Raw genomic sequence first — 25568 nt, forward strand, 5'->3', positions numbered from 1 at the left:
ATAAGATGTTAGCTAATAGCTAATATTCTATCTCTTATCCATAATTCTATCTGCACAAATTTGAATACAGAGGAGTTGAACCATCCTCTCAACTTCTAGAAATGAGGAGTTGTGCAGTAATGGGAGTACAAGGATTTTATGGAAATGCAAGCTGATAGCTGTCTTTCTTGTTAACAGGAGATGGGAAGGCATGATGACCTTTGGTCCCTGTTTTACATGCTGGTGGAGTTTGTGGTTGGACAGCTACCTTGGAGGAAAATAAAAGACAAGGTAAATTTGCTGAAAGTAGGAGGGTGGCAAGAAGCTACAGTAAATGTCCTGCCTAGCATTTTTAAAGCAGAAAAGTTAACTTGATTCTTTAATTATCAAGTTGCCTATTTCTAGACCCTATTACATCCTCTCTATGTTTTATACTCAGGTCTTTCATTTTTGTCCTAGTATATTTTGAATCTATTTTTGGTGGAATCTAGCTAGCTAAGGATTTAGTTGGCTAGACCCCACTGGGTAACATCACTCTGCAGAGCAGCTAAATTTGTCTGGCTAGATTCACTAACCGGCTATGTATTTTATTTTATTTAAATAAATTTGGCTTCAAAATGGGTGACTTGGGAAGTGTTGCTGAGGTGAGCTCCTGACTTGGTGGACCAGTGCTGATTTTATGCTTATTTTTCAGTTCAGTCTCTTTATTGAAACAGTTCTGATTTTATGCTTAACTCTGGCTAGCTCATTGTCCTTTTGAAAATCAGCTCATCTATTTCTTATTTTTTATAGATTTTTGGAATCAAGTTTGCTTACTGTAAATGGTGTTTTCCATCAATAGGATGAATTAGCCATTACTTATGGGTGACATTATCCAATGGGTAACATTATCCAGTGACACCAAATGCACTCTCTCCAAGCTAGTTGAGCTTTAATATCTTCTGAGCATGCACAGGAGTTCGTGAGTGGGAATTGCCTCGTGAGCCTCCTCAGTCAGTACTAGAGCTAAGCTAGCTATGTAGTCAACTTTCCAGGTTGGTGGATGGATATTCCATGGCTAATTCATCTTGCTGTCTACAGAAAGCACCGTTTTCAGTAAACAAATTTGCTTTTCCCATCAGTAAGCAGGCTGAATTAGCCATTATATATGGGGAATCCTAAACTAAGGGTTACAGCTAAGCGTTTATTTAATAAACATCCCAGGCTCCACCATGAAATGTGGAGTACAACAAGAAGAAATTTCACAAAACTGCTTGTCGAAAGTTACTATCTTTGAGATATTATCAAAACTATAATGGGATGTGAAGGTATGAACTGAAGCCCAAGTTGCAGCTTTGCAAATATTCTTAATGGGCTGTTCGCGAAAATGAGGGACGAGGAGGCCATGGCTCTCACTTGTTGAGCTTTTACTGTGATTTGTAAACCTAAGTCGTAGCTGTGATGAATGCACCCAGCCAACCAGTTAGATAAGGTGCGCTTGACAGCCACTATTCCCAAAAGGTTTGGGTCATAGGAGATGAAAAGCTGATTGGTTTGACAATAGGACTAAGTCTTTCTTATATAATTTGCCAGGGCTCATTTGCAGACTAAAGAATGGAGGACTTTTGCACCTTCATGCACGTATGACCTCAGAAAAAATGTAGGCAGTACAATGGATTGATCAATATGGAAAGCTAACACCACCTTTGGAAGAAACTTGGGTGGGCTCGGAGAAAAAATTGGAGATATGGACACCAGTATTAGTGTGCATTTCTATATATAGCACAAAGAAAAATTTGTGAGTGACCATGTAAAACCTGTGAGCAATGCTCCGAAATGTATGAGCAATTGCTTGCACTCTCACCTTAGAGAGAACAATGATATGAAGGATAGTGTACAAAAACCTGTAGTTGCTGACTTTTCTAGCAGAAGTGATCACAAATAGAAATAGTACTTTCCAAGTCAAGAATTTTAGAGAAACTGATTCCAAAGGCTTAAATGGATGTTTCATTAGCTGAAAAAGTACATTTAAATCCAATGGCACGGAAGATTTTTGAACAGATGGTTTGACATGCAGCAGTCTCTTCATGAAATTAAATATCAATAGATGAGTTGGGTTTGCTGTCCAGTATATTATGATAGGCACTATGACACTGAGGTGCATGCACACCAAAGAAGTGGTGAGATCTGATTTTGAAAGCTGAATCAGATATTGCAATAGATGCTTAGATTCTCATGAGAAGGGGTCAAATGCATTCTGGAGACACTGCTTGGAATATCTATTCCACTTAAAGGCATAACTCCTTCTCATTGATGGTTTTCTAGAGGAGACTAATAGGTTTACAATCTCTGTGAGTAAGTGGAGATCAGCCTTTATGGTGTGCTCAACATCCAGGCCATTAGGTTGAGTTCGAGAGATTGAGATGATAAAATATGCTATTGTTTTGAGTGAGCAGTGTTGGATCTGTCTCCAGCAGGTCTGGGAGGATTGCTGGAAAGTCCTATGAGATATGCATACTATGTTTGTCTGGGCCATGCTGAAGCTATGAGGATCAGGCACACATGATCTCGAAGAACTTTCTGTACTGTCTTGGCAATAAGTGGTCTCGGTGGAAAAGAGTACATAAAGCTTGATCCACAATCAAGGAAGAAAGCATCCTGAGTCAGTCTGCAGTCGCTTGGAAGGATGGAGCAGAATCGATTTTAGTTTGCTGTTTTTCTTGTGAAACGAACAGGTCCTCTATTGACTGACCCCATAATTTGAAGAGCCAGTCTGCTGCAGATTGAGACCACTCATGTGGATGAAATATTCTGCTGAGGTGAGCGGCCAACATGTTGATGATTCCTGGAAGGTAAGAGGCTTTGTAATATGGCTCGATTTGTGTTCGCCCACATCCAGATTTTGAGAGCTTCCTGATAGAGGGGCTACAATCCCGTTCCCCCTTGTTTGTTGACATAGAACATGGCAACCTGATTGTTGGTCTGGATCAGGATGCTCTTATTTCAAAGAGGATGTGTGAATGCAATCGGAGCATTTTTTCTCACTTGCAACTCTAGGTGCCAAGGGTTTGAAGGGTTCCCAAGTGAATGCCCCATCCTTTGATTGAAATGTCCATCGTTGGTGTTAACTGGTATGGATGGAGGTGAAGGGGTGCCCCCTCTCTGAGGACATGAGGTTGTACCACCACTTAAACTCTTGATCTATTTGTCAGTAAATCTGGACCATGTTAGAGTGGTTATGTGATTTGATCCTATTGGGAGCAGAGGACCTACTGACTGGAAAATATGCATCCAGGTTAGCAAAACAACATGGTTAGCCGCTGCCATGTGTCCTAGTACTACTAGAAGAGTTATCATGCTCATTCATTGAGAGGAGAGCAGTTTCATGATCAGAGTGCCCATGAAAGTTGCTCAGTCCAAAGCGCGCTGTCTTGTAAGAAATGTATTTACGCCCCTGTAAACTTTAGTCTTTGCGTTGGTACTAAATTTGACTTTTCAAAGTTGATTAGGAACTCTAGGCTCTGCAGAAGTGATATAGCTTCATGGAGAGACTGGAGCACGCCCTCTCAAAGTCTGGACATAATCAGCCTTTCAGCCAGATAAGGGAATGTTTGAATCCCCTGTCACTTTAAATGTATTGCTACCACCCCCAGATATTTCATTTTGAATTTCTCTTGGTGTATGTGCTTGTTCAGATGTCTGAGATCCAGAATAGTTCACAATCCCCCTGATCTCTTGGCGATAAGGAAATATGTGGAGTAACAACCCTAGGAATGCTGTGACACTGAGCTCCATTGCTTCAGGAGTAACTGAACTTCCAGGTGACGTTGTGACAAGTGCACTGGATCTGGCCGAAGCACTGAACAATGCGGAAGTGGTGATAGGTGGGAGAAATGCAAGTAGTACCCAGATTGCACTATTTGAAGGACCCAAAAGTCTTTTGTTGTTTGGTGCAACTCATCTAGAAAAAGCTCGATTCTTCCCCCAACTAGAACACATCTGTGTGGATTGGTCAAGGGGATCAAAAACTTGATCCAGGCTTAGGTTGGACTGGTTGGGTGGCCTTTGTTTGACTGCTTCCTTTGTCTTGGTTTGGTAACGAGAGGATATTGACATTGAGCCAGAGGAGCTTGCAGGTGGTGTTGCTGATAAGACTAGAAAGGACGTCTGTGGAAATAGGGTCATTTGTAATGATAGAAGGGCCATTTCAGGGCAGAGGGTTGCTTGAGGCCCATCAAGAGAGACTGAACAGCTATGGTTTGGTCCTTTATCTGCGTGACTGGTCTCTCAGAACGTCTCCCCCAAAAAAGATTATCTCCAAGACAGGGAAAGACCACTAACTTTTCATGTACAGTGGCTTGCAAAAGTATTCGACCCCCCCCCCCCCCCAAAAAAAGTCAGGAGATTTGTGAGAATTACAAATGACACTTACACAGATTGTTCCATACAGTATGTTTATTGCAAACCAGTATGTTCTTAAAGTAAATTTTCAAAGTCACAATTCATTATTTCTCTGAATTTTTTGTAAAATAAAGTTAAAAACTGAAATATGCTGCTTGCATAATCATTCAATCCCTTCAGACTTGGTAGAACTACCTTTTACTGCAGGAATAGTTTTAAGTTTGCTGGGATAAGTTTCTACCAACTTTGCTCACTGTTTGGGAGTGATTTTTTTCCCATTTTTACTGGCAGATTTGCTCAAGTTTGTTCAGGTTATTTGGATGATATTTGTGGACTGCAGTTTTCAAATAGTGGCAAAGATTCTCGATTGGATCGAGATCTGGACTTTGACATGGCCAATGTACAACATTCACCTTTTTTTTTGTCAGCCACGCCTGTGTTGCTTTGGCCTTGTGCTGCTGAAAGGTGAACTTTCTCCCAAATTTTAGTTTGTTAGCACACTGAATGAAGTAGGTTGTCCTGCAGTATCTACCTGTATATTGCACTATCCATCCGTCCTTCAATTTTAACAAGAATCCCAGTCCCCACTGAGGAAAAGCATCTCTACAAAATGATACTGCCTCTCCCATAATTTACTGTTGGGATGTTTTTTTCTGCAAAATGGGTAGTGTTAGGTTTGCACTATACATAGCATTTAGAATTTTGGCCAAAAAGCTCCGTTTTTGTCTCTTCTGACCACAAAACATTATCCCACGCTTTAGCTGGCTTACTCTAATGCTTCCTGGCAAACTCTAGATGTGCCTTGATGTGGTTTTTCTTCACTAATGGCTTCTTTCTAGCCACCCGCCCATGCAGGCCATTTGTATGCAGTGCTCTTGTTATGGTTGTCTGTGCACCTCCACTTCAGTCTCAGTCACTGTAGCTTCTTCAAAGTAGTTGACCTCTCTGTGGCATCCCTCACAAGTCTCCTTCTTGCTCTGATGCTGAGTTTTGAGGGACAGCCTTGTGTAAGCAGTGTCTGGGTGGTATGAATTGAAACAGCTTCCATTTCCTTACAATTGATCCAACAATGCTCACTGGGATATCCAAGCACTTTGATATTATTTTGTAGCTTTTTCCTATCTTGTGCAAGTCTATAACTTTATCTTTAATTTCCTTAGAATGCTCTTTGGTCTTCATTTTCACAGCTTTCCTTCAGGTTCACAGATTTCACAGTCTAACCAATGGTGCTGGAATTAGGAGGTCGTTTCTCCAGAAAAGCTGTCCTTTTTTTTTTAATGATTCACAGGTAGAGGCCAGTTGCAAGCCAATTAAGGTACTATCTTTCACCTGTGTAAACTTGGAGTTTCCACAGCACATGGGGTTGAATATTTACGCAAGCAGCATTTTTCATTTTTTAATTTTATTTTACAAAAAATGCAGAGAAATAATGAATTGTGACTTTGTAAATTTACTTTGAGTATACTGGTTTGCAATAAACAGACTGGAACAATCTGTGAAAGTGTCATTTGTAATCCACACTAATATGCTGACTTTTTAGAGGGTCGAATACTTTTGCAAGCCACTGTATGTCCTGTCTTATGCTACTGGCACGAAGCCATGTCTGTGATGCACTACAGTGGACAATGCAAAGGTACTTGAAATGGAATCATAAAATTCATAAACTGAATGGAGGAGATGTTGGATGTCCTCAAAAACATTGGGGATAGTTTGAGGACTTATCTATTTGGAGGAAAGATTTTAACTTCTGGAGACAGTTGTGGTGGATATATTGGACCATTATGCAGGCGGTTAGTATAGAAACTTGAAATATTTTCTTGCTAAAGTGGTTTAAAAACCTGTGGTCTATTCCTGGTGATGATTTGGAGTAGATTTGTGTTTTCTCTGCTTTTTTTCATTGAAGATTCAAATACCACCAAATTATGTGTTAATTACACCACTCCAAATCTTGGAGATTGCTGAACTCAGTATTTCAAGTCCAACTTTCTCACAGTCGGCGTGCCAGAGATTGGTGTTTCCCATATCCTCATTGGCAGAACATTTAGGATGGAATATACAGGCAATGCTTCTGGCTCCAATGGAGTATCAACAAATTTGTAGGAGCCCTAGGAGATCAGAGCAAGGGACTTTGTCTTTACACACATGGATTCTGACACCTGATCCCATCTTCTCAATGAACTTTGAGAGGTCTTCCGGTGACTCTGGTAGAGGGTTGAAGGGTATGCCTGTTGAGTTTTTCATCTGAACTCAGGAAACTTGTCACTCACCAAGGAATGTAAGGAAGATGATGGTGAGTCAGGAGATACCCCCCAGCAAAGGAAGTGGCTCCTGACAGTCCTTAACCTCAAATCTGCTAGACTCTGCTGTGAAGTGTGTAGCCCTATGGGAAACACCTCGACTCATCTAAGGGGAACTGCTGATGCCAGCGTCTGAAGAATAGGCTGACAAGATTTATCCAACTGCTTAGAAAGGGTAGAGAAGAAACATTGACCAGTTTTAACTGATTGGTAAGATCTCTGAGCCACAGTAGGCTGTGGTATATCCTCCTCAAAGACAAGGACTGATTGCTGTGCTTGAGACTATGGTTGGCCTGAAGTAAACCGAAGTATGGAGGATATGGGTGCTAGTAGCTCAAGATGGAAATATTCTGCCTTTAATTAAGGTGATGTAAGCCTTCTCGTGATTGGAGATTGGAATGGCAACCCAACCCCTTTCCCAGCCGACCTAGGATGGGTTGTATACAACTGGGTAAAGCCACTTGAAGAATCTGTAGGACCGGCAAGGGCGCATGCTTCAAAGACTTTGAAGACTGAGACTTGATGTACTGCAATGCATGATAGTACATTTGCATTGAGTACTGTGTCAATGATGCACTATTGGAAGTTCTAGCTACATCTTGGCTGTGCCACGGGCTGCCACCTCAGGGCCTGAGTGTCTGACCCCAGTACATTGATGAGTCGAAGTGCCAATATATCCAAATGTGTCGATGAAATATGCTTTTTTGGTCACCATGCAGCAGGAGTGTTAATGCTGAGTATATCATGCATCCAGCCTGTGCCAACTGCTTTGATACAACGTTTGTATGCAGTGCATCATACATTGATTCCCTCAATGCACCATGTGGCCAAGTCAGAGATGTGCCATGCATTGAGTACACTAATGCCGTTTGGTTCATGCATCAAGCACCATGGACTTCATAGTTTGTATCAACAGCACTGATGAGGGTTATGCCAATGATACTGGCACCAATTCATTGCATTTCAAGTGCTTCTGTTTTTTTGATGCCAGATCTAGCTCGAGAGACTGGTTGCACTTTTTCTTTGAGTCACAACTTTGAACACTCATTCCCACAGCTTTGGCCTGAACCAGTGAAGGAGTTTTGGAGGAGCCACTGCTCTGGTCTTTACCACTGAGGCAGATGAAGCTGCACGGCAAGAGGAGGATCTGCTGCAACTCCACAGAGATTTATGCAGCACCTCTATACGATGAGCCCTGGACTTTTGGGAACACAGGGACATCTGTCCACACGCAGTTCTTCTGGTTATGGTCCAGGCCTAGACAGACGTAACATTTTGTGGCTGTCAGTAGTAGACATTACCTTTCCAGCACTTGAAACCATTGACTCTTTTTCTGAGACATGTCAAGGAGACTAGGTCTGATGTGAGGCTGTAGCTACTGTTGTACTGTGATTCAGCATTATTTGGGGGGGGGGGGCTTAGCACTGAAAATACTTTTGCAGGGCTGTCGAGGCAGCAAGATAAAAAAGAAAATGACCAATTGGTCTGAAAAATATGCAGTTTGTGAAAACATTCTGAGGAGAGATAGCGTACACATCTGTGCAAGTGCTCAGACAAAAAATGACTGAGGAGGCTCATGAGACACTGCCTGCGCGGGAACTCCCGCACATGCTCAGTAGAGCTTAACGCTCTGCTAACCTATAGAGACAAGTCCATTCTGTGCTGCCGGATAATGTCACCCACATGGCTAATTCAGCCTGTTTGTCAGAAAAAAGGTTTAAGATTCATAGTATTCAAATTATATGTGAACAGCATAACAGCACTCTGACTTATTTAGATCCATAATGGTAGGATCAGCTAAAAAGGAGGAGCATTTGGAAACTTAAAACACTTAATACCATTTTAAGAATTCATTAAAATTGGAACATAAAAAGGAATCTTATTGATTTTAATTACCAGCTGACCTCTCTAAAATAATGTCTAACATTACAGATTTAGGCCCTGATTTACTAAAGTTTTTTTTCCCCCCATTCTGTCTCTGGGGGAAAAATGCTTAGTAAATGAGGCCCTTAATTTGTACAGTTAATGGCTCTTCCAGTTGGGCTAATGTGTAATTTAAGTGCACAAAAAAAGGTTGTATTTTAAAATAAGGTTCACTATTTTTGTCTTTTTGTATTCAGAATGTTCTATAACCAAAATACCCACCAAAGAAAATTGTGGATTAAACTCATTTATTACATACTTCCTAGGTGCTGTAAATTTGTTGTGAAAGCATATATAGACACATGGCAAATTAGCTCAGTTTTTACTCTGGAAGCAGATACAGTTTAAATAATCATGACTAAGAATTTTCTGTTTAATCAACATGTATGGAAGATTGGGATGTTATGCATTCACTATCTCCCTGTTTACTGTTGTTAGGAGCAAGTGGGTTCTATCAAAGAAAGGTATGAGCACCGGCTGATGTTGAAGCATCTTCCTCCAGAATTCAGCATATTTCTGGACCATATCACTAGCTTAGATTATTTTACAAAACCTGATTATCAGGTAAGAGTCCATTGTTTTGATTTTTATGGGTTTATCCTCTGTATTCTTAAAAATACTACCACCTGTTATCTTCTTTTTAGATAGCTTAATAATTGTAGTGGTAGTAATCTGAGTTTTCTCTAACGTCATACATTCAGGTTGCCAAAACTCATTAGTCATGGCAGAACCCAGACCCCTACCGAACATCAGAAATATGAATTGAGCATTGAACCTGGATTGTAGTATTTAGCTTGTACATTTTGCAGTCAGTTTTTCAAAATGTCATCATAGGCAAGGCAAAATATTTTTGAGCTGCTGGTTTAGGGCCTGATTCACTAAGGCACATCTCCCATTCTGTGTCTATGGGAAAATACCTTGATGAATCAGGTCCTTGGTGAGTTGAGTCAAATTTCAGTACACCTAAGATAAGTTTAATGCTGTTGGCCTTGTAATGTCCAAGATGAATTTTGAAAGTCTAGTGATAACCAAGTGCATATGCTTTCGAGGTTTGTGCTAATTGAAAATAATCTTTTCCACAACTTGTTTGCTGTTCTCACAGAACAATGAAACTCTCTAAACCTTGTCTTTCAAAGAAAAGCTTTGCTATAACAGGAAACTCATTGTATTACAAGAGAAATTTTCTCCCACTAATCTGTGTCAAAAGTGAAAGAAAATCAAAGTTGAAGCATGCTATATAAAATAACAATAGTGTAGTTATTTATATAATTCTAGTATTACTTTATTATGTTATAAATATGAATTATTTGATTTCAGTTACTTACAATCCCCATTTCCAAATTGCTCAATGTGGATTACTTTTAATTAAACTAAAACTGATTTAAAAAAAAAAAACAAAAAAAAAACCAGCTAGTCCTGTGAGAGATCCTGTCATTCTGCCAGTTTGGAAAAAAAACTTGCTTATGGCAAGTTACAAGATAAAATACATAAAATACAGTCAAACCTGCCTTTTCCAACCTCTGGGAACAACCAAGGCAGTGTACAACCATAAAAAAATACTTCAATACATTTGCATATAAATTAAAAACATTAAACATCAAACAAATGCAACAACAAAATAATGCAAGACGGGGCATTGCAGGATAAGGGCACAGGTGGCTTGTGTGTGAAATCTATTGGCCAGTGCCCTGAATCTCAACAAGCAGAGAACAGCCCTCTGCTTGCTTCCTGCTCTAGCCTCTCCCCTCTAGACAAGATGTAGGGAAAAGGTGGGGAGGTGAATGAGCCTGGAACAGCCACTGCAACTGCAGAGCAAAGAAGAACTCCTCTGCTCCCTAATCCAGCCCCTCCCCTCCAATCATTCACAGACATGCGGGGAGGGGATGAGATTAGAGCAGAGAAAAGAACAAATGGTATTCTCCCTGCTCTAGCCCCTCTCCTACCAGGCAGCATGCAAGGAACTGGGAGGGAAGGGCTGGAGCAGACATAGTCAAAGCTCTGTATGATCCTAGGACTCAGCCAAGGGCAGAGTACTCTGGGAGCGATTATGGTGAGAGAGAAGGAGGTCTGGTAAAGAGGGGCTGAATATTTGAGGGTGGCTGTTGCAAGAGAGGGTTAATGGAGAAAGTGAGGAGAAGTTGAATGCTTGAGGGAAAGGTGATGCAAAAGGGAGCAAGGAGTGAGTGAATTCTTGGGAGGTGGTACAAAAGAGGGTAAATATTAAGAAGGTGCGGTTGATTGCTGGGAGAACAGAAGGTATAAATGCTGGGTGGGGTGCAGCACAAAGGAGGAGTAAATGCTGGAAGAAGGATAAGGATGGAAGAGAATTCCATCCCCTACCCTATTTCCTTGAAGTCAGCAATGCAAATTTGGGCTCTGACACCTTTTTGCCTCCTTGAGGTTCCTGCTGTCAGGATCTGCAGGAGGTGTGAAAAGACAGGGATTAAGAGAGCCTGAGTAATACATGGGGAAGGGCAGATTATAAATTAAATAAAAAATGTTGTCACCCTAAAAACCATGATAAAATTGTAGTACTTTTTACAACTTATGTGTATTTCAGAAGGCAAAATTAGGAATTGTACAGAGAACACAGGGCATGTTCCTAGTTACTTCCTTGTTTTGGTACTTTTTCAAAATATAATTTTAAAACATTTAAGATTGTCAGTAGCTAATAGCTTTCCCCTCTCTCTCTCTCTCTTGCATGCACACAAGCGCACACACACACGCAAGCTTTTCAATATAATTACCAATCCTTTGCGTTGTGGTTGTAGCTCCTCACTTCCGTGTTTGACAACAGCATGAAGACATTCGGAGTTGTAGAGAGTGACCCCTTTGACTGGGAGAAGAGTGGAACAGACGGCTCTCTAACGACAACGACGACTTCAACTACTCCCCAGCTCCATACCCGCCTGACCCCTGCTGCCATTGGGTATGTCCCTGAACAATACATTCTGCGCCATCCCTAAAAGAAAGCACATCATACAAAACTGTGCATACTGAAATTGCCCCTCTACGTGCTAGGATCCCGCCTTTTGAAATTTAGCTTAAATAGACCGACTGTGAAACCTGTCACTTCGTTATCAAAGAAATAGTTCATGGGGAGCTGGTCTCATCGCTTAGACCACAGTATTCAGGGATGTGTGGTGATTCAAGTTCAGATCCTCTGTTTGATGAGGCCAGCTGAGGATACACCTTGGAGGGAAGACTCTCCTGCAGCCTGGGACCAGCAGGGATCTCCTACACCACCTAGGCAAGACGGTCTGGGGAGAGTTGGAGTTGGAAGAGACCCAGAAAATGTAAGGGACTGAAAATATAGGAGCCTCAAAACAAAAAAGCTGTACCTCTCCAGTCATTTTTTTTTTTTTAGCAGTTTTTTTTTGTTTTATTTTGTTTTTTATCACAGGCCAAATGGGATTGTACAGTTGAATGTTGCTCCTGGTAAGCCTAAGACTGGAGAATAACCCGGGTTGCTGTAGATGAAGTGTGAGAGATCTGTAGAAAAACAGAAATTAAAAAAAAAAATGCATGGAAGACCGCAAAGCAAACATTTTGACATTGTGGCATTAGCAGCCAACACTAGTACATTTTTATCATTCTCTAATTTCAGAAATATTAAAGATGAGTGCTTTTTACTTATTAGCTACTCATTTTTCAAAAATTAATATAAAAAGTACTTATATTTAACAAAGTCAGAATTTTCTTTGTAAAATATTTTTTGAGCATTGTGTTTGTGCTGAGCAAAAATATAATCACACAAAAAAGCCCTAAAGATAGAAAGATGAGAAAATTTCAATATAATTTGATACGTATTGCCAGTATTATAAATTTATATATTTAGGACCATCATATAATACTGGCAATACTTATCGAATTATATTGAGCAAAAATAAAAAGCATTCTGTTACATATATTCCACTTTCATCATATACAGCCGTTATATCTTGCACACATTGCCCCAGGTCCATCTTTTGTAGGTGATGTACTGGTACATGAAGTGATTTGATAACTTTTGTGTCAGATTCTAAACAGACAGTGCTTCTAAATCTAATTTGAATATGTGTTTACCTGATACTTGCTGTGCATCTCCCTGTGCAGAATTGCAAATGCCACCCCAATCCCAGGAGATTTGCTGCGCGAGAATACAGATGAAGTATTTCCAGATGAGCATCTTAGTGATGGGGACAATGGGATCCCAGCTGCCATTACGCCAGAGAAGATTCCTGGTTCACCGGGACATCATCGACCTCAGGAGAAGGATGTCTGGGAGGAGATGGATGCCAACAGGAACAAGATTAAATTAGGGGTCTGTAAGGTATGCATATATGTAACCCTTCCATAATTAGTCTTAGGGCAGGATGTCATACATGAAAGCATTAATTTTATTACATTGTATAATGAAATAACTAATAGAGAGCATTACAAATGTGCTATAACGCACATTCTTAATGTACTTTAATTCCTCTCATGAACGTGGAATTTACTAAGAGTTTTAAACCCTTAAAGCTTGTATTCGGGCTTGGAACGCGCATTGCTACACCTGGAAATTTAGGTGCATTGTTAGCTATGACAATACATTCTCAGCCCCCCCCCCCCCCACCAGTGTTGAAATCCTGAAAGGGGCAGCTAGCCCCCCAAGAGGCATCCTCTTTCTTCCCCCAGCAGATGAAAACCCCACCCACCCAGAACCCCAAAAATCTGCTCCCCCACAGCAGATGAAGACTGCGTAGTCAACTCTGCTCCTTCCAATACCCCAAAATTGTGCCACCTTCCTCCAACAGAAGCTTCCACCTCCCTTTAGATCCCTCCTTATACACTGAAGCCCCCAGATCCAGAATTGGATAGGAGTGAGCCCCTGTCACATCTGCTTTGAGTGCCGAAATTTAAAAAAATGGTACCGGCTGACCAGAGGCTTCCCTTTGTCATGTGTGGCGATGTGCTTCGGGGGGACATTTGCTTGGGAGAGAGAGAGAGGAGAATCTGGTTGGAAAGGGGGATTTGGCTACAGAGTTTTCAAGAGCGCCAGCAGATGCCTTAGTCTGCTGATGTTCTCAGAGGTTTAGTTAACTTTGGGGCTTATCATATATCATCAATTTTATTGTGATCCACATTGTCTTTAAGGAGCTGCTTTGCATGCATTTGCATGCGATACAATTCAAAACATTTTCCTGCGTGTTCGGTCAAATGTTTCTGTAATATCTGTAACGTTCAAGCAAGCATTACAGATATTGCTCATTTATGTGGTTTTACTCTGTGTTAAACACCAAATTATGTGTTAACACATGTTGACACAATAATGTACATTAGTAGGCCTCTTAATGCTTTACCTTTTTACATTTGTATAAAGGATTTGAAATTGAATCTGAGTTCAAAAGATCTTAATATAGTCCTAATGACATTGAGTATCAGTGTTTGCCTAGGAGAATGCCAGTACTTAAATATGGTGAATGAGGAAAGAAATGCATTATTTATTTATTTATGTATTTAATTTAAAACTTTTCTATACCGTCATTAAGTTAGATAACCATCACAACGGTTTACAGAAGGGCACGATAATGATAAATATGGGTGGTAAGAAAGGAACAATATTGAAATTGATTTTGAAATCTTGAATGGGAACTGTGTTGATGGGCTGGGAAGTCATGCAGATACTTTTCTTGCCTAGTTGCTATCTACTCAAGTGGGTGCCTTATCTTTAATATGGTCAATCATAAAGTGCTGACTTTGAAAATGGTGATTCAGAGAATTACACTGCAGCATTGGGTTAATTTGGTAGGCCTCTATATTAGAATATCAGATGGATATTTATATAAATAAGAGAAAGGATAGCAGTTCCTAATGCCAAATCAATCAAATGAAAATCAGATAATCCACCAACGTAATATATTGTGCATTTCCACGGGAAACATGGTATTTAACCTGCAGAAATGGGCTGCTTGAAAACTGTACATCTGTAATTTCCTGAGGGTGTGTTTAGGCTGAGGGAGGGAAATAACAATTGTAAATGACATTTTCAAATTAATGTATTTCCAAGGGGAAAAAGTACCAGCAGAAAAAGGCAGGCACAAATCTCTGGGTACTTTTTCCCGAGGTTGTATATATGAGTGTACTTTTCTTTTGAATATTGGTGCAAGGCCTGTAGCTAAAACTTCCCATGCATTTTGCATCAGTGTGAGCAATTTTGATTTTTGCTCCCATAAGTATGTGTTATGGGGCAATTATAACTTAAGATAAAGTTATTGAAGTCCAGCCATTTTTTCAAAGGACAGGCAAGATGGCAGTCTTCACATATGTGTGATGTCATTCGACGGAGCCCAGAACGGAACTTTGACTTCACAGATTCTAGACGTTTATGAACATGTTCCACTGAGCATGTGCAGCTGTAGCCACCTCCCAGCCTCCCAGATGGTCCCTCAGTCTCATTTTTTCCACCGAGCCTACAAGTCCCAGTTCTTTGCTGTCTCTCTCACAACTACTGCAGTGAAAGTTTTTGGAGCCGCAGAAGCTGTTAGTTAAGTTTTCTCCCTAATGTACCTGCAGGTAGTTTTTGTTTGTGTTTCTTCTTTTTTAATACTTTCTCCTAGGACAAGCTGGATGGTTGTCCTCACACATGGGTGACATTTTTGGATGGAGCCCGGCATGGAAAACTTATGGCACACTGAGCATACCCAGCATGGCACTATCCACACAGGGTCCCTCTTTGGTCTCATCTTTTCCATGGAGCTATCATCTCGCAGTTGTGGAGCTCATGCTCTTTTTCTTTAGGAAAACATTTTTCTGTGCCGGGTCCCTCTCCATTCTTCCTGGCTTTAGTTTAGTCTGAGACGTGGTACGTTTTTTGCCTTCTATGTGGTTGGTTACCGGTAGCGGTGTCCTTTAGTGTCTGCTGATCATCAACTGCTCACTGGCTGTTTTGTCATGGCATTGTTGCGTTTTCGTTGGTGCCCCCAATGCTCACGGACTATATCCCTCATGGATCCGCACGAGGTGTGATCCTCTGCCTGGGGACAGCGCAAGATATTCAGGGATGCTGTTTTTGCGACTAGATAAACCCCAAGGGCGTGCCCGCCTGGACAAAATGGAGAAGTTGTTTGCTTCCAGGAAGTCTGAACCCTCGACACCAGTGTCTGGGGCATCGATCCCTCTTCCAGTGGGAGGAGGGGTGCTGGACATCATCCTTCATCATTCTCCTCTCGGTTGAGGACCTCTGGATCGTCTCCTCCTTCCTTGACGCCGGGAAAAGACTAGGCCAAGCATCATGGGAAACATTGCCACCGGTCTCTATCCTCACACGGTGCCAGGCTTGGGTTGGCATCAGGTTCTGCTGTGATGCCCCCAAAGTGACCTCGCGGCAAGGAGGTATCTCCCTCCATCGACGCTGGGGGTCCGAGGTGTTCCCCACCGATTCTGGTGCCAATCTCCCTTGGGGCTCTGAGGGAGATCTGGCTACGCCTTCTCCTCTTGAGGCTGTCCTGTCAGTAGTGGTGGCCTTCAAGGAGGAGCTGGAATGCAGGGTGCGATTGGCAGTTGTTCAAGCCCTACAGGGTATCGAGCCGCCGACCCCATTGATGCCAGAGCCCGCTATGTTGGCACCATTGCTGGAGCGCTTCAGCACTCTTCTCAGCGTTCTCCCTACGCAGCCAGTGCCAGTGTCCAGGGTGCCATTGAAGCCCTACCAGCCACCAGTGCCACGTTATCCTGATGCAATCCCCATAATAGGGTCCTCCAAGGAGGAAGGGCCTTCGAGGTCAGACTCTCATTTCCGTGACCAGTGTTGCCTGGTCCAATTCTGGGTCCTTTGGGGCCCTTGGTGCCCAAGCCTCTAGGCCTGGGAAGGCCTCCCCCCCCCCCCCCCCACCCACCCACAGGTGTCTACAGGTGATCTTAGTGACGATGACGCCCCTTACGACCTGTAGGGGGATGATTCCTCTGAGTCCTCTTTTGAGGACATCGGTGACCTCCCCTCAGATCTGTCTCCTCCGGAGGAGTGGCGCCAGTCCCTACCTGAGGACTTAACCTTTGCTGGCTTTGTACAGACCATGGCCGAAGCCATCCTGTTCCAACTTCTTATGGAAGGAGAATGCCAGAGACAAGATGCTGGAGGCTATCCAGTTTGTGGATGCCCCAAAGGAATTGGTAGCTGTTCTGTCCATGAGATTTTCAAGGAGTTGCTCCTTAGAATCTGGGAATACCCCATCTCAGTGCCTCCGGTGTACTTGGTCCAGCATACAATGGGTTTGAGAAGAATAAACTCCCTCACCAGTCCATTGTGGTGGAGTCTGCCCTTAAGAAGGCCAAGCGCTCTCATCCCCATGTCTCCACCCCTCCGGGATGGGAATACAGAGCATTGGATGTGTTGGATAGGAAGGTGTTTCAGGGTGCCATGATGATTTCACTTATCACCTCCTACCAGCTTTATATGACACAGTATTCTCGAAACCTCTGGAAGCAGATCCAGGACCTGACCGAGTGTCTGCCTCAGCAGCAGAAGGATGTTTTTTCAGTGGTCATCCAGCAGGGTCTTGAATATAGCAAGCATGAGGTGTGCCCCACCTACGATGTTTTTGAGACAGCGGTGAGGGTGGTCGCCGCGGGAATTGGTGCTTGCCGGATGGCCTGGTTTCGGGCTTCAGATCTCCGCCCGGAGGTGCAGGAGAAGCTTGCGGACCTGCCATATACTGGAAAAAACCTCTTTGGTGACAAGGTGAGGGATGCTGTGGCTCAGTTAAAGGATCATCATGAGACCTTGCAGCATCTCTTGGCCAGTACATTGGACCTGCCATCCTCGGCCAGGAAGTCCTCGTATCAGGGCCCAAGGAGGTCCTTCTACCACCAGAGGAAATACTACCCTGCCACTTCTCACACCTGGTCCCAGTGGATGAGTTCTAGGGCCCACCCTAGACAGCAGCGGTCCCCCAGACCTTAGCCGGTGCCCCAGACAAGCTATGGGGTTTTGACTGGCTGCAAAGTAGCATAAGCTAACACCCATACCCTTGACACACGGCCCTCAAGTCGGAGACCAGTTACAATTCTTCCTGGACCATTGGCCCAGTGTTACCTTGGACCAGTGGGTTCTGTCCATTGTTCATCAAAGGTACTGATTGAACTTTCTGGGTGTCCCTCTGGACTCTCCCCCTTGCCCCTCTTAGGGTCAGGAAATACTTTTGACGGAGCTTGACAACCTCATAATGGCCAGGGCTGTCGAGCCCGTCCTGCCGAAACAGCAGTAGTGGGTGCGTAGCTCCACAGGTTGGGAGTGCAGGTGTTCCTCTACCTGGATGATTGGCTTGTCAAGAGCCCCATCCAGGAAGGAGTGCTACAGTCTCTGTGCTTTACCATTCGGGTGTTAGTGTCCAGTTGAATTGTAGAGTGGAGCACCAATTATGGGTAGGAAAGAAGAACTGAATGTCATCTGCATAGATACAGTAGGAGACACTGAGAGTAGATAGAAGCTGACATATAAGAGAAAGATAGATATTGAACAAAGCTGTGGAAAGAGAGGATCCTTGTGGGACACCGGTGTTGCGGGGGAACCAAGATGATGATGTGGAGTTAATTATGACATTTTATGTTGAGTCCTTCCACTTGGAACCATACTCATTATGAACTAAAGATTTATTACTGCCCCTGATGAAGAATCAAAACGCACCATGTGTCAGGCAAGGGACTGGAATTTAAAAGAAAGGACTCTTCATATTAAGACAAGTTCATTCAAATGAAATAAAATGTTTACAAAAATTTTTTATTTGCAATGAAAATATTTAAAGAAATTGTGAGGGGTAGTGAGACAAATGATTATATGTAAGGAGTGAAAACGAACGCTTTGGTGTTTTCTAGTCACTTTTGTAGCATTACACCACTGTACGCAATCTATTAACGTCTTTATTTTATGTTGGTCACTAAACAAATTCCTCCGTAGGGTATATTTTTGTCCTGGCATTTTTCATATATAACACTCATCTGAGTCATTAGAGATTTATGAGCTAAGTATCCCCTCTTTTCTCTCTATTAAATTGGACTGAGAAGGTAGAAAGAGAGGACTGGAGCTGGGAGAAATACTCCTTTATTTTCCTCCTCCAGATTACCAAGATCCCATAACCTCCATCCCCTCTCCCTGTCCATGATCTTCCCTCCCCCCTCCTTTAATCTTCAATTCTCCCTCCTCCTTTTCAGACCTTTCTCTTGCCCTTCTAAACCTTCCTTCTGATCCATCTCCTCCTATTGCTCTCCTGATCCTTTCTCTTCTTCCTTTCGTTTTGATCTTCCCTCTTACCCTTCCATGATTGTTTTTTTCTTTTCCTCTCCTGATTCCCCTCTCCTCATTTCTGATCTTCTTTTTCTGCTCTCCCATCCTCAAGCTTTTCTCCTTCTCCTCCTTCCTCCCTCTCCCCTCCCTATCCCTAAGATCTGCCATCCTTTCGATCCCAATATCCTTTCGATCCCATACAACTCCCAAAAGAACAAAATAAATTATACAGGCTAAAGGGGAAAATACTTTGTTTTTATTATGCAAAATAAATTTACCTTATTTAAAATGAAAAACTGCTACAGAATTTTTTAACCCTTGCTGCAGAGTTCACTCCTTGAGCTACCACAAGAAATGGGGCTGTGCTTTCATAAATATATAGTTCTCTGAGGACAAGCAGGATGGTAGTCCTCTCACATGGGTGATGTCATCAGATGGAACCCAGCCCGGAACTTTGATCTCAAAGATTCTAGAACTTTCAAACATGACCTGCTGAGCATGTGCAGCTGTAGTTATCACCCTATCCCATAGGCAGAATCCCTCAGTCTCTTTTTATCCACAGAGTCGTGTGGTCGCAGCCATGTTGTCACGGTATTCAGCTTTGCTCTCTCCTCACAGTTTTTGTAATGTGAATTTTTTTAGAGCTGCAGCTGTTTCTCTCTTCCTTTATCTTACAGTATTTTTATTTTCTTTTTCTAAGGAACCCGTCTCCACAGGCAGGAGCCCTGGATGACGTAGCCTCCACTTCTGCTTCCCTATGGCAGTGTAATCTCCTTGTGAGAGAGGGTGAGCAGGAGCCTGGGCAAGCAGCATTGCTCCTGCACTTTTGGTGCATGCCATGTCCGGTATCAGTTGCCCATGCACACCCATGCCAGTGCACCAGTGGTTTGACGGGTCAATGTCAGGACCACGTCGGAGACTAGGACTGCCATTGAGTGCCATGGTCACCCTTGACGCCATCAAGGTGCTGAAGCACCATTCTTGCCATCAAAGTGCTTGACTTTCCCCTACACCTTAAGGGTCATAGACCGTAAGCGCCATCAAGTGCCGGGCACGCTTGATGGCACCATCAGTGGCTTCTGTGCTGTAGGCATTGGTGCGTGCCATAGATACATCAAGCGCAGTAGGCGCTCGATACACTGGAGGAATAGCATCGACCTGAGCATCATCGAGCACTATGGGCCTCGATGTGGCAGAGTAGCGGCACCGACCTTTTCTGTTGTAGTTCAGACCGTGTCTGGGACCAGGACTTCCATCGAGCTCCATGGCCACCCTCAATGCTATCAGAGCCACCCTCGATGCCATTGAGTTGTGTGGCTGCCCTCAAGGTCATCGAGGGGTGTGGCCACCCTCTAGAATATCGAGGGCCATGGCTGCCCTCAAGGCTGCACTCGATGCCATTGAGGTTGGGGGCCACTATGGAGGCCTTCAGGAGTGTTTTCCAGTCATGACATGCTTTGCCGCTCTTGACAATGTTAAGCACCATCGATGAGGCACCAGGATTGCCATTGAGCGTCCTAGTTACCCTCGAGACCATCGACCACTGGAGTTCCTGAGAGGCCTCGAGTGCCATTGAAGCCCTTGGGCAACAGGGGCGTCGGGCCTTGGATGACCTTGATACTGTCGAGTACCATGTTTGCCATCGACCTGAGGTACCCTGGAGCACTGGGATCATGGGACATTAGAGGCCCAGTCGGACTTTGAGCCCCATCAGTGCTAATGAGTGCTAGGGTTGCAGCCATTGGCGCTAGCGAGGGTCGCCATCGAACTCACAGCATTGATGCCCTTGGGCATATAGGTGAGTCGAGCAAAACTGTCAATGGCACTGGCAATCATCTGTTCCTTTGGACATCGATGCAATGTGTCTGTGCTGTGTTGGGGCCGCAGAGCTTCTGTCTTCAGGTGCCACAGCCGTCCTCCGAACTGCCAGTCCATTGTGCCTTCTGCCACAAGAGACTCCATCAGTGCGCTGACACCCAAAGATTTTCGGACTTTGGAGTTAGTGAGTTATCAGTACCTTCAGGCCCCAAAGGCAATGGGTGCCATCAGGCTGTAGACATTCGCGAGCCCGCAGCATGGTCAAATGCCATCGAAGCCCTGGATGCAGCATTGATTGGTGCTATAGATGCGATCCAGCATTAGTAAGCGAGAGAGCACTATAGGTACCATGTTCATTGTCACCATGGTGGGCATCCACAGATGCGGTCAGATGCTGCAGGACACTGCCGCAGAGCACCATGGACTTTGCTGCTGCAGTTAAATGATGGAAAGAGCAGTGAGCCATTCACAGTACACTGCCCACCGACACGCCATAATCAGAGCCCCAGTGGTACTGGGGAGCCTGTCGTTACACTGCTCCTGTTGACTCCATGAAGAGTTAGTATGACAGCAGAGCGCAGCAAGCACAGTCAAGTATGGTGGGATTGTCTACTCCTTCAAGCATATCAGTCGCTGGCAGGCGGTATTCTCTTTGTCAACACAGTACATAGCCATGCCAGGTTTCTACCATCATCGCGTCAAGGTATCAGCTTTCTCGTTTGTTCTGTACCATAGGGTGCTAAGGGACATGTAATTGCTTTTTGGCAGTGCGCAACCACTGACTGTAGGTAGTGCTCAGTCCTTGCTGCGCCATGGGATTCTACCCACAAGCACTGAGAGTGAGTTCGTAAGTGTGCCGGCATCTACAGGATGGGATACCGCCGAATGAGTACTGGTCATCACGCTTTTAAAGTAGAGGGCACTATTCTTTCGCACTTTTAAAGCGGAAGGTACTGTTCTTCCAATTTCCCTCTAGGGTTATGTCTGTGTGTGTTTCTCACATGGCAAGCACAACGGGTTGTGTGCTGCAGCCAAAGGACTGGCCTAAGACTATGTTCCTAGACAAACCCGTATGGGGGTGCATAGGGTAGTGTCGGGAGTCTTCTCCTTCCATGTTAGCTCACAGTTGAATTCCCTTCATGGGGAAGCCCCTGAGGCTCCATCCCTTGCAGGTCTATCACTGAACTGGAGCCTCAATTCTTTTGAATCTGTGCATCTCCTTGTAGGCCAGAATCGGCGGGCATTGGGGGATGGCAGCAGCGTTCATTGAATCATTTCTGCTGGGGTCCCTCCGTTGATTACCATGGTAATCATGACCCTCAGCAGTCAGTGACTGTAACTCAACCCTCACCTGGAGAGTTGGCAGGTTTTTTGGGATTGGGAGGCCAGTTGATTTCTTGTCTCTTCAGGAAGGGGAGATATGGCTGGGTTTTTAGAAGCAACCCTTATGGGTTCCTCCCTCCCCCAGATGACTCATTGTTCACCCCTACCATCCTGCTTGTCCTGTGAGAAACCCCTAATCTTCACCAGGGAGCTACTCTGAAGAGGAGACCCAGAGTATGATGGGGAGACAGAATCTGGAATAGCTCCCTCGTGAAACAGATCTGCTGTTACTTAGGACGACCTAAGAAAAGTGCTATCACTCGACCTGTTCTCAGATCCCGAGGGGAACAGAAAGCAACTGCCAATCAGAAGCAGTGAAATCCCTTTCTCAGTGAAATGAAGAACGAGGGCCTCTGTCAACCATTGTCCGCATCCCGACGCACTCCATCTGTCTCTCACCTGGTGGAAAGATCAGAACAATCTCCTCCAGGGACTGCCCTTTCATCTACCAGATCCTCAACTCATTCTCACCACCGATGCTTCCAACCTCGGCTGGGAAGCTCATGTGAACAATCTACAGACACAAGGATCTTGGTCTCCAGAGGAAGCCAAACACCAGATAAATTTCCTGGAGCTTCGAGCAATGCGATATGCTCTCAGAGCTTTTCAGGATTACCTATCAAATCACGTCATCCTAATTCAGACGGACAATCAGGTGGCCATGTGGTACATTAACAAACAGGGAGGCACAGGTTCCTTCCTTCTGTGTCAGGAAGCTGCGCAGATTTGGGCGGAAGCGCTCTCCCACTCGATGTACTTCAGGGCCACCTACTTGCCGGGAGTGCACAATGTCTTGGCAGACAAACTGAGTCATGTCTTCCAACCGCACGAGTGGTCGCTCGATCCCTCGGTAGCGACCTCTCTCTTCCAGCAATGGGGTTATCCCCAAATAGACCTCTTTGCGTCCCCTCAGAACCACAAAGTAGACAATTACTGCTCCCTCATTCGGAGCGAGCGCTCTCAGCCCAGAGATACATTCTCCCTCTCGTGGGCAGCCGGTCTGCTTTATGCATTCCCTCCACTTCCTCTTCTCTTGAAGACTCTCGTGAAGCTCCGTCAGGACAAGGGAACCATGATCCTGATAGCACCTCACTGGCCACGCCAAGTGTGGTTTCCAGTACTCCAGGATCTCTCCATCCGCAGGCACATTCCTTTGGGAAAGGACCCGCTTCTGATCACTCAGAACGACGGATTTCTACGCCTTGTCCCTGATGGCATGGATGTTGAAAGGCTAATCCTTCAGCCACTTAACCTTTCAGATTCGGTTTCGCGTGTCCTGATTGCTTCGCGAAAGCCTTCCACAAGGAATGGAAAAGGTACACATCATAGTGCACTTTGCAGTCTCTTGATCCCTTTTCCTGTCCAATCCCAAGGTTTTTGGACTATCTCTGGCATTTGTCTGAGTCAGGTTTAAAAACCTCTTCAATCAGAATGCATGTCAGAGTGGTAGCCGCCTTCCATAAAGGTGTCAGGGATGTCCCTATATCGGTCCAACCCCTCGTAACACGTTTTCTTAAAGGTTTGCTCCATATCAAGCCAGCTTTACGTCTTCCAGCCCCTTCTTGGGACCTTAATCTCGTTCTCGGTCGGCTCATGAAACCTCCGTTCGAGCCTCTTCACTCCTGTGACCTAAAATATCTCACATGGAAAGTGATTTTCCTTTTAGCTATCACTTCAGCTCGCAGGGTTAGTGAATTACAGGCCCTAGTTACCTATCCACCTTACACTAAACTCCTGCAGGACCGGGTGGTACTCCGCACTCACCCTAAGTTTTTGCCTAAGGTAGTTTCGGAGTTTTACATTAATCAATCCATCATACTACCCACCTTCTTTCCCAGGCCCCACTCCAACCCAGGGGAACAGGCTGTGCATACCCTTGACTGTAAATGGGCTCTAGCGTTCTACCTAGACCGTACAGTTGCCCACAGGAAGAGTACTCAGTTATTCGTATCTTTCCATCCCAACAAATTAGGGCAACCTGTGGGTAAGCAGACTCTCTCCTCCTGGTTGGCGGAATGCATATCTTTTTGCTATCAGCAAGCAGGCATTCCTTTCCAAGACCGTGTTAAAGCACACTCTGTGAGGGCCATGGCGACTTCAGTAGCACACCTACGATTGGTGCCGCTTCCTGACATTTGCAGGGCTGCCACCTGGAGCTCACTCCACACTTTCGCAGCCCACTATTGCTTGGACAAAGCCGGAAGACAGGATTCCATCTTCGGCCAATCTGTCCTGCGTAACCTATTTCCAACGTGACGTACCAACACCCGGTGGGGTTCAGGATACCCTCTACCAAATTCCACCCCAGTTGTTGTGCCTCTTGCACGCCGTTGGGTACATTTGGTGCATGTTCGGACATCCTCAGCTCGGTACTCACCCATATGTGAGGACTACCATCCTGCTTGTCCTGTGAGAAAGCAAATGTTGCTTACCTGTATCAGGTGTTCTCACAGGACAGCAGGATGTTAGTCCTCACGAAACCCGCCCACCGCCCCGCGGTGTTGGGTTCGTAACGTTTTGTTGTTTTATTTTTTCGGCACTGCCTGTAGCTATCAAATAAGACTGAAGGGGGACCCCTGCTGGATGCAGAGTTAGTGCCATGCTGGGCATGCCCAGTAGGAGCCAGTCAAAGTTCTGGAAACTTTGACAGAAGTTTTCTGTGATTGGGCTCCATCCTGATGATGTCACCCATATGTGAGGACTAACATCCTGCTGTCCTTTGAGAACACCTGTTACAGGTAAGCAACATTTGCTTTCTCCCGTGTGGAAGTCACCTTTAATACCTGCTGAGCTCAATGTGTGTTTTTCATGGATGACTACTCTTGCCTGTCATTCTCGCCTGCAGGACCCTACCTCAGTGAGGAGGGTTCTAGTCCATCTAATTGGCGGGTATGCCTTTCAACCTCTCATATCCATGGCTGAGGGAGTTGGAGTACGAGTGACCCCTCAACAGAGGTGCTATTCTTTTTTTGCGATGGCTTGCGAGCTATAGATACCCATTTTAGGGATAACCCTGTCTGTGGACCGGAGAGTCCTGGTTCATGCAACTGTTACATTTACTAGACTGCGTGCTTCCTTGGAGGAAGTATATATAATCATGGCTGAGGTTGGCTAACCCTGCACTGGTATCCTTAGGGTTTGCAGACCGGTTAAGAAATCCTGTTCTGCAGGAGTTTGCACTTGTAGCATCCCTGCTTCTTGTCTCTTGGTGAAGTGTTTCTGGATTTCTTCTATGGGGGAGGTTCGCGCGCTGGGCATTTAAAATCCGGCCCTGGGGTTTTGTGTCTCATTCAATTCTATGGTTTTCTTTTTGTAGACCCATCTCCTTTCCCACCTAGACCTGTTTTTTGGTTGGCTGCCTCGCAGACAAAAGGGAGAAAGGTGGTGCTTTTAACATTGTGTGGTTTTCTGCTTGTCCTGCTCAGGCAGCCTATAGCTTGGAAATCACCCATGTGTGAGGACTGCCATCCTGCTTGTCCTCTGAGAAAGCAGAGTGGCTACTGTAACAGGTGTTCTCAGAGGATAGCAGGATGTCAAGCCTTATG

At 44.5% G+C, this 25568-nt stretch overlaps 1 protein-coding gene across 4 annotated transcripts in view; it reads left to right on the top strand.

The window, feature by feature from the left end:
- Window positions 1–25568, top strand: part of TTBK2 (tau tubulin kinase 2) — a 321653-nt gene that overhangs the window by 221569 nt on the left and 74516 nt on the right. For 3 of the 4 annotated variants that reach the window (XM_029598687.1, XM_029598686.1, XM_029598688.1), the window contains 4 exons: window positions 178–270; window positions 9018–9143; window positions 11351–11508; window positions 12675–12891. In XM_029598687.1, the coding sequence (XP_029454547.1) occupies window positions 178–270; window positions 9018–9143; window positions 11351–11508; window positions 12675–12891 (594 nt within the window). Of the gene's footprint in view, window positions 1–177; window positions 271–2693; window positions 2811–9017; window positions 9144–11350; window positions 11509–12674; window positions 12892–25568 lie in introns of those variants that run through there. The other variant, XM_029598689.1, reaches the window with a different exon arrangement.

This window comes from Rhinatrema bivittatum, chromosome 4, assembly GCF_901001135.1.
Source record: "Rhinatrema bivittatum chromosome 4, aRhiBiv1.1, whole genome shotgun sequence".
Classification (NCBI taxonomy): domain Eukaryota; kingdom Metazoa; phylum Chordata; class Amphibia; order Gymnophiona; family Rhinatrematidae; genus Rhinatrema; species Rhinatrema bivittatum.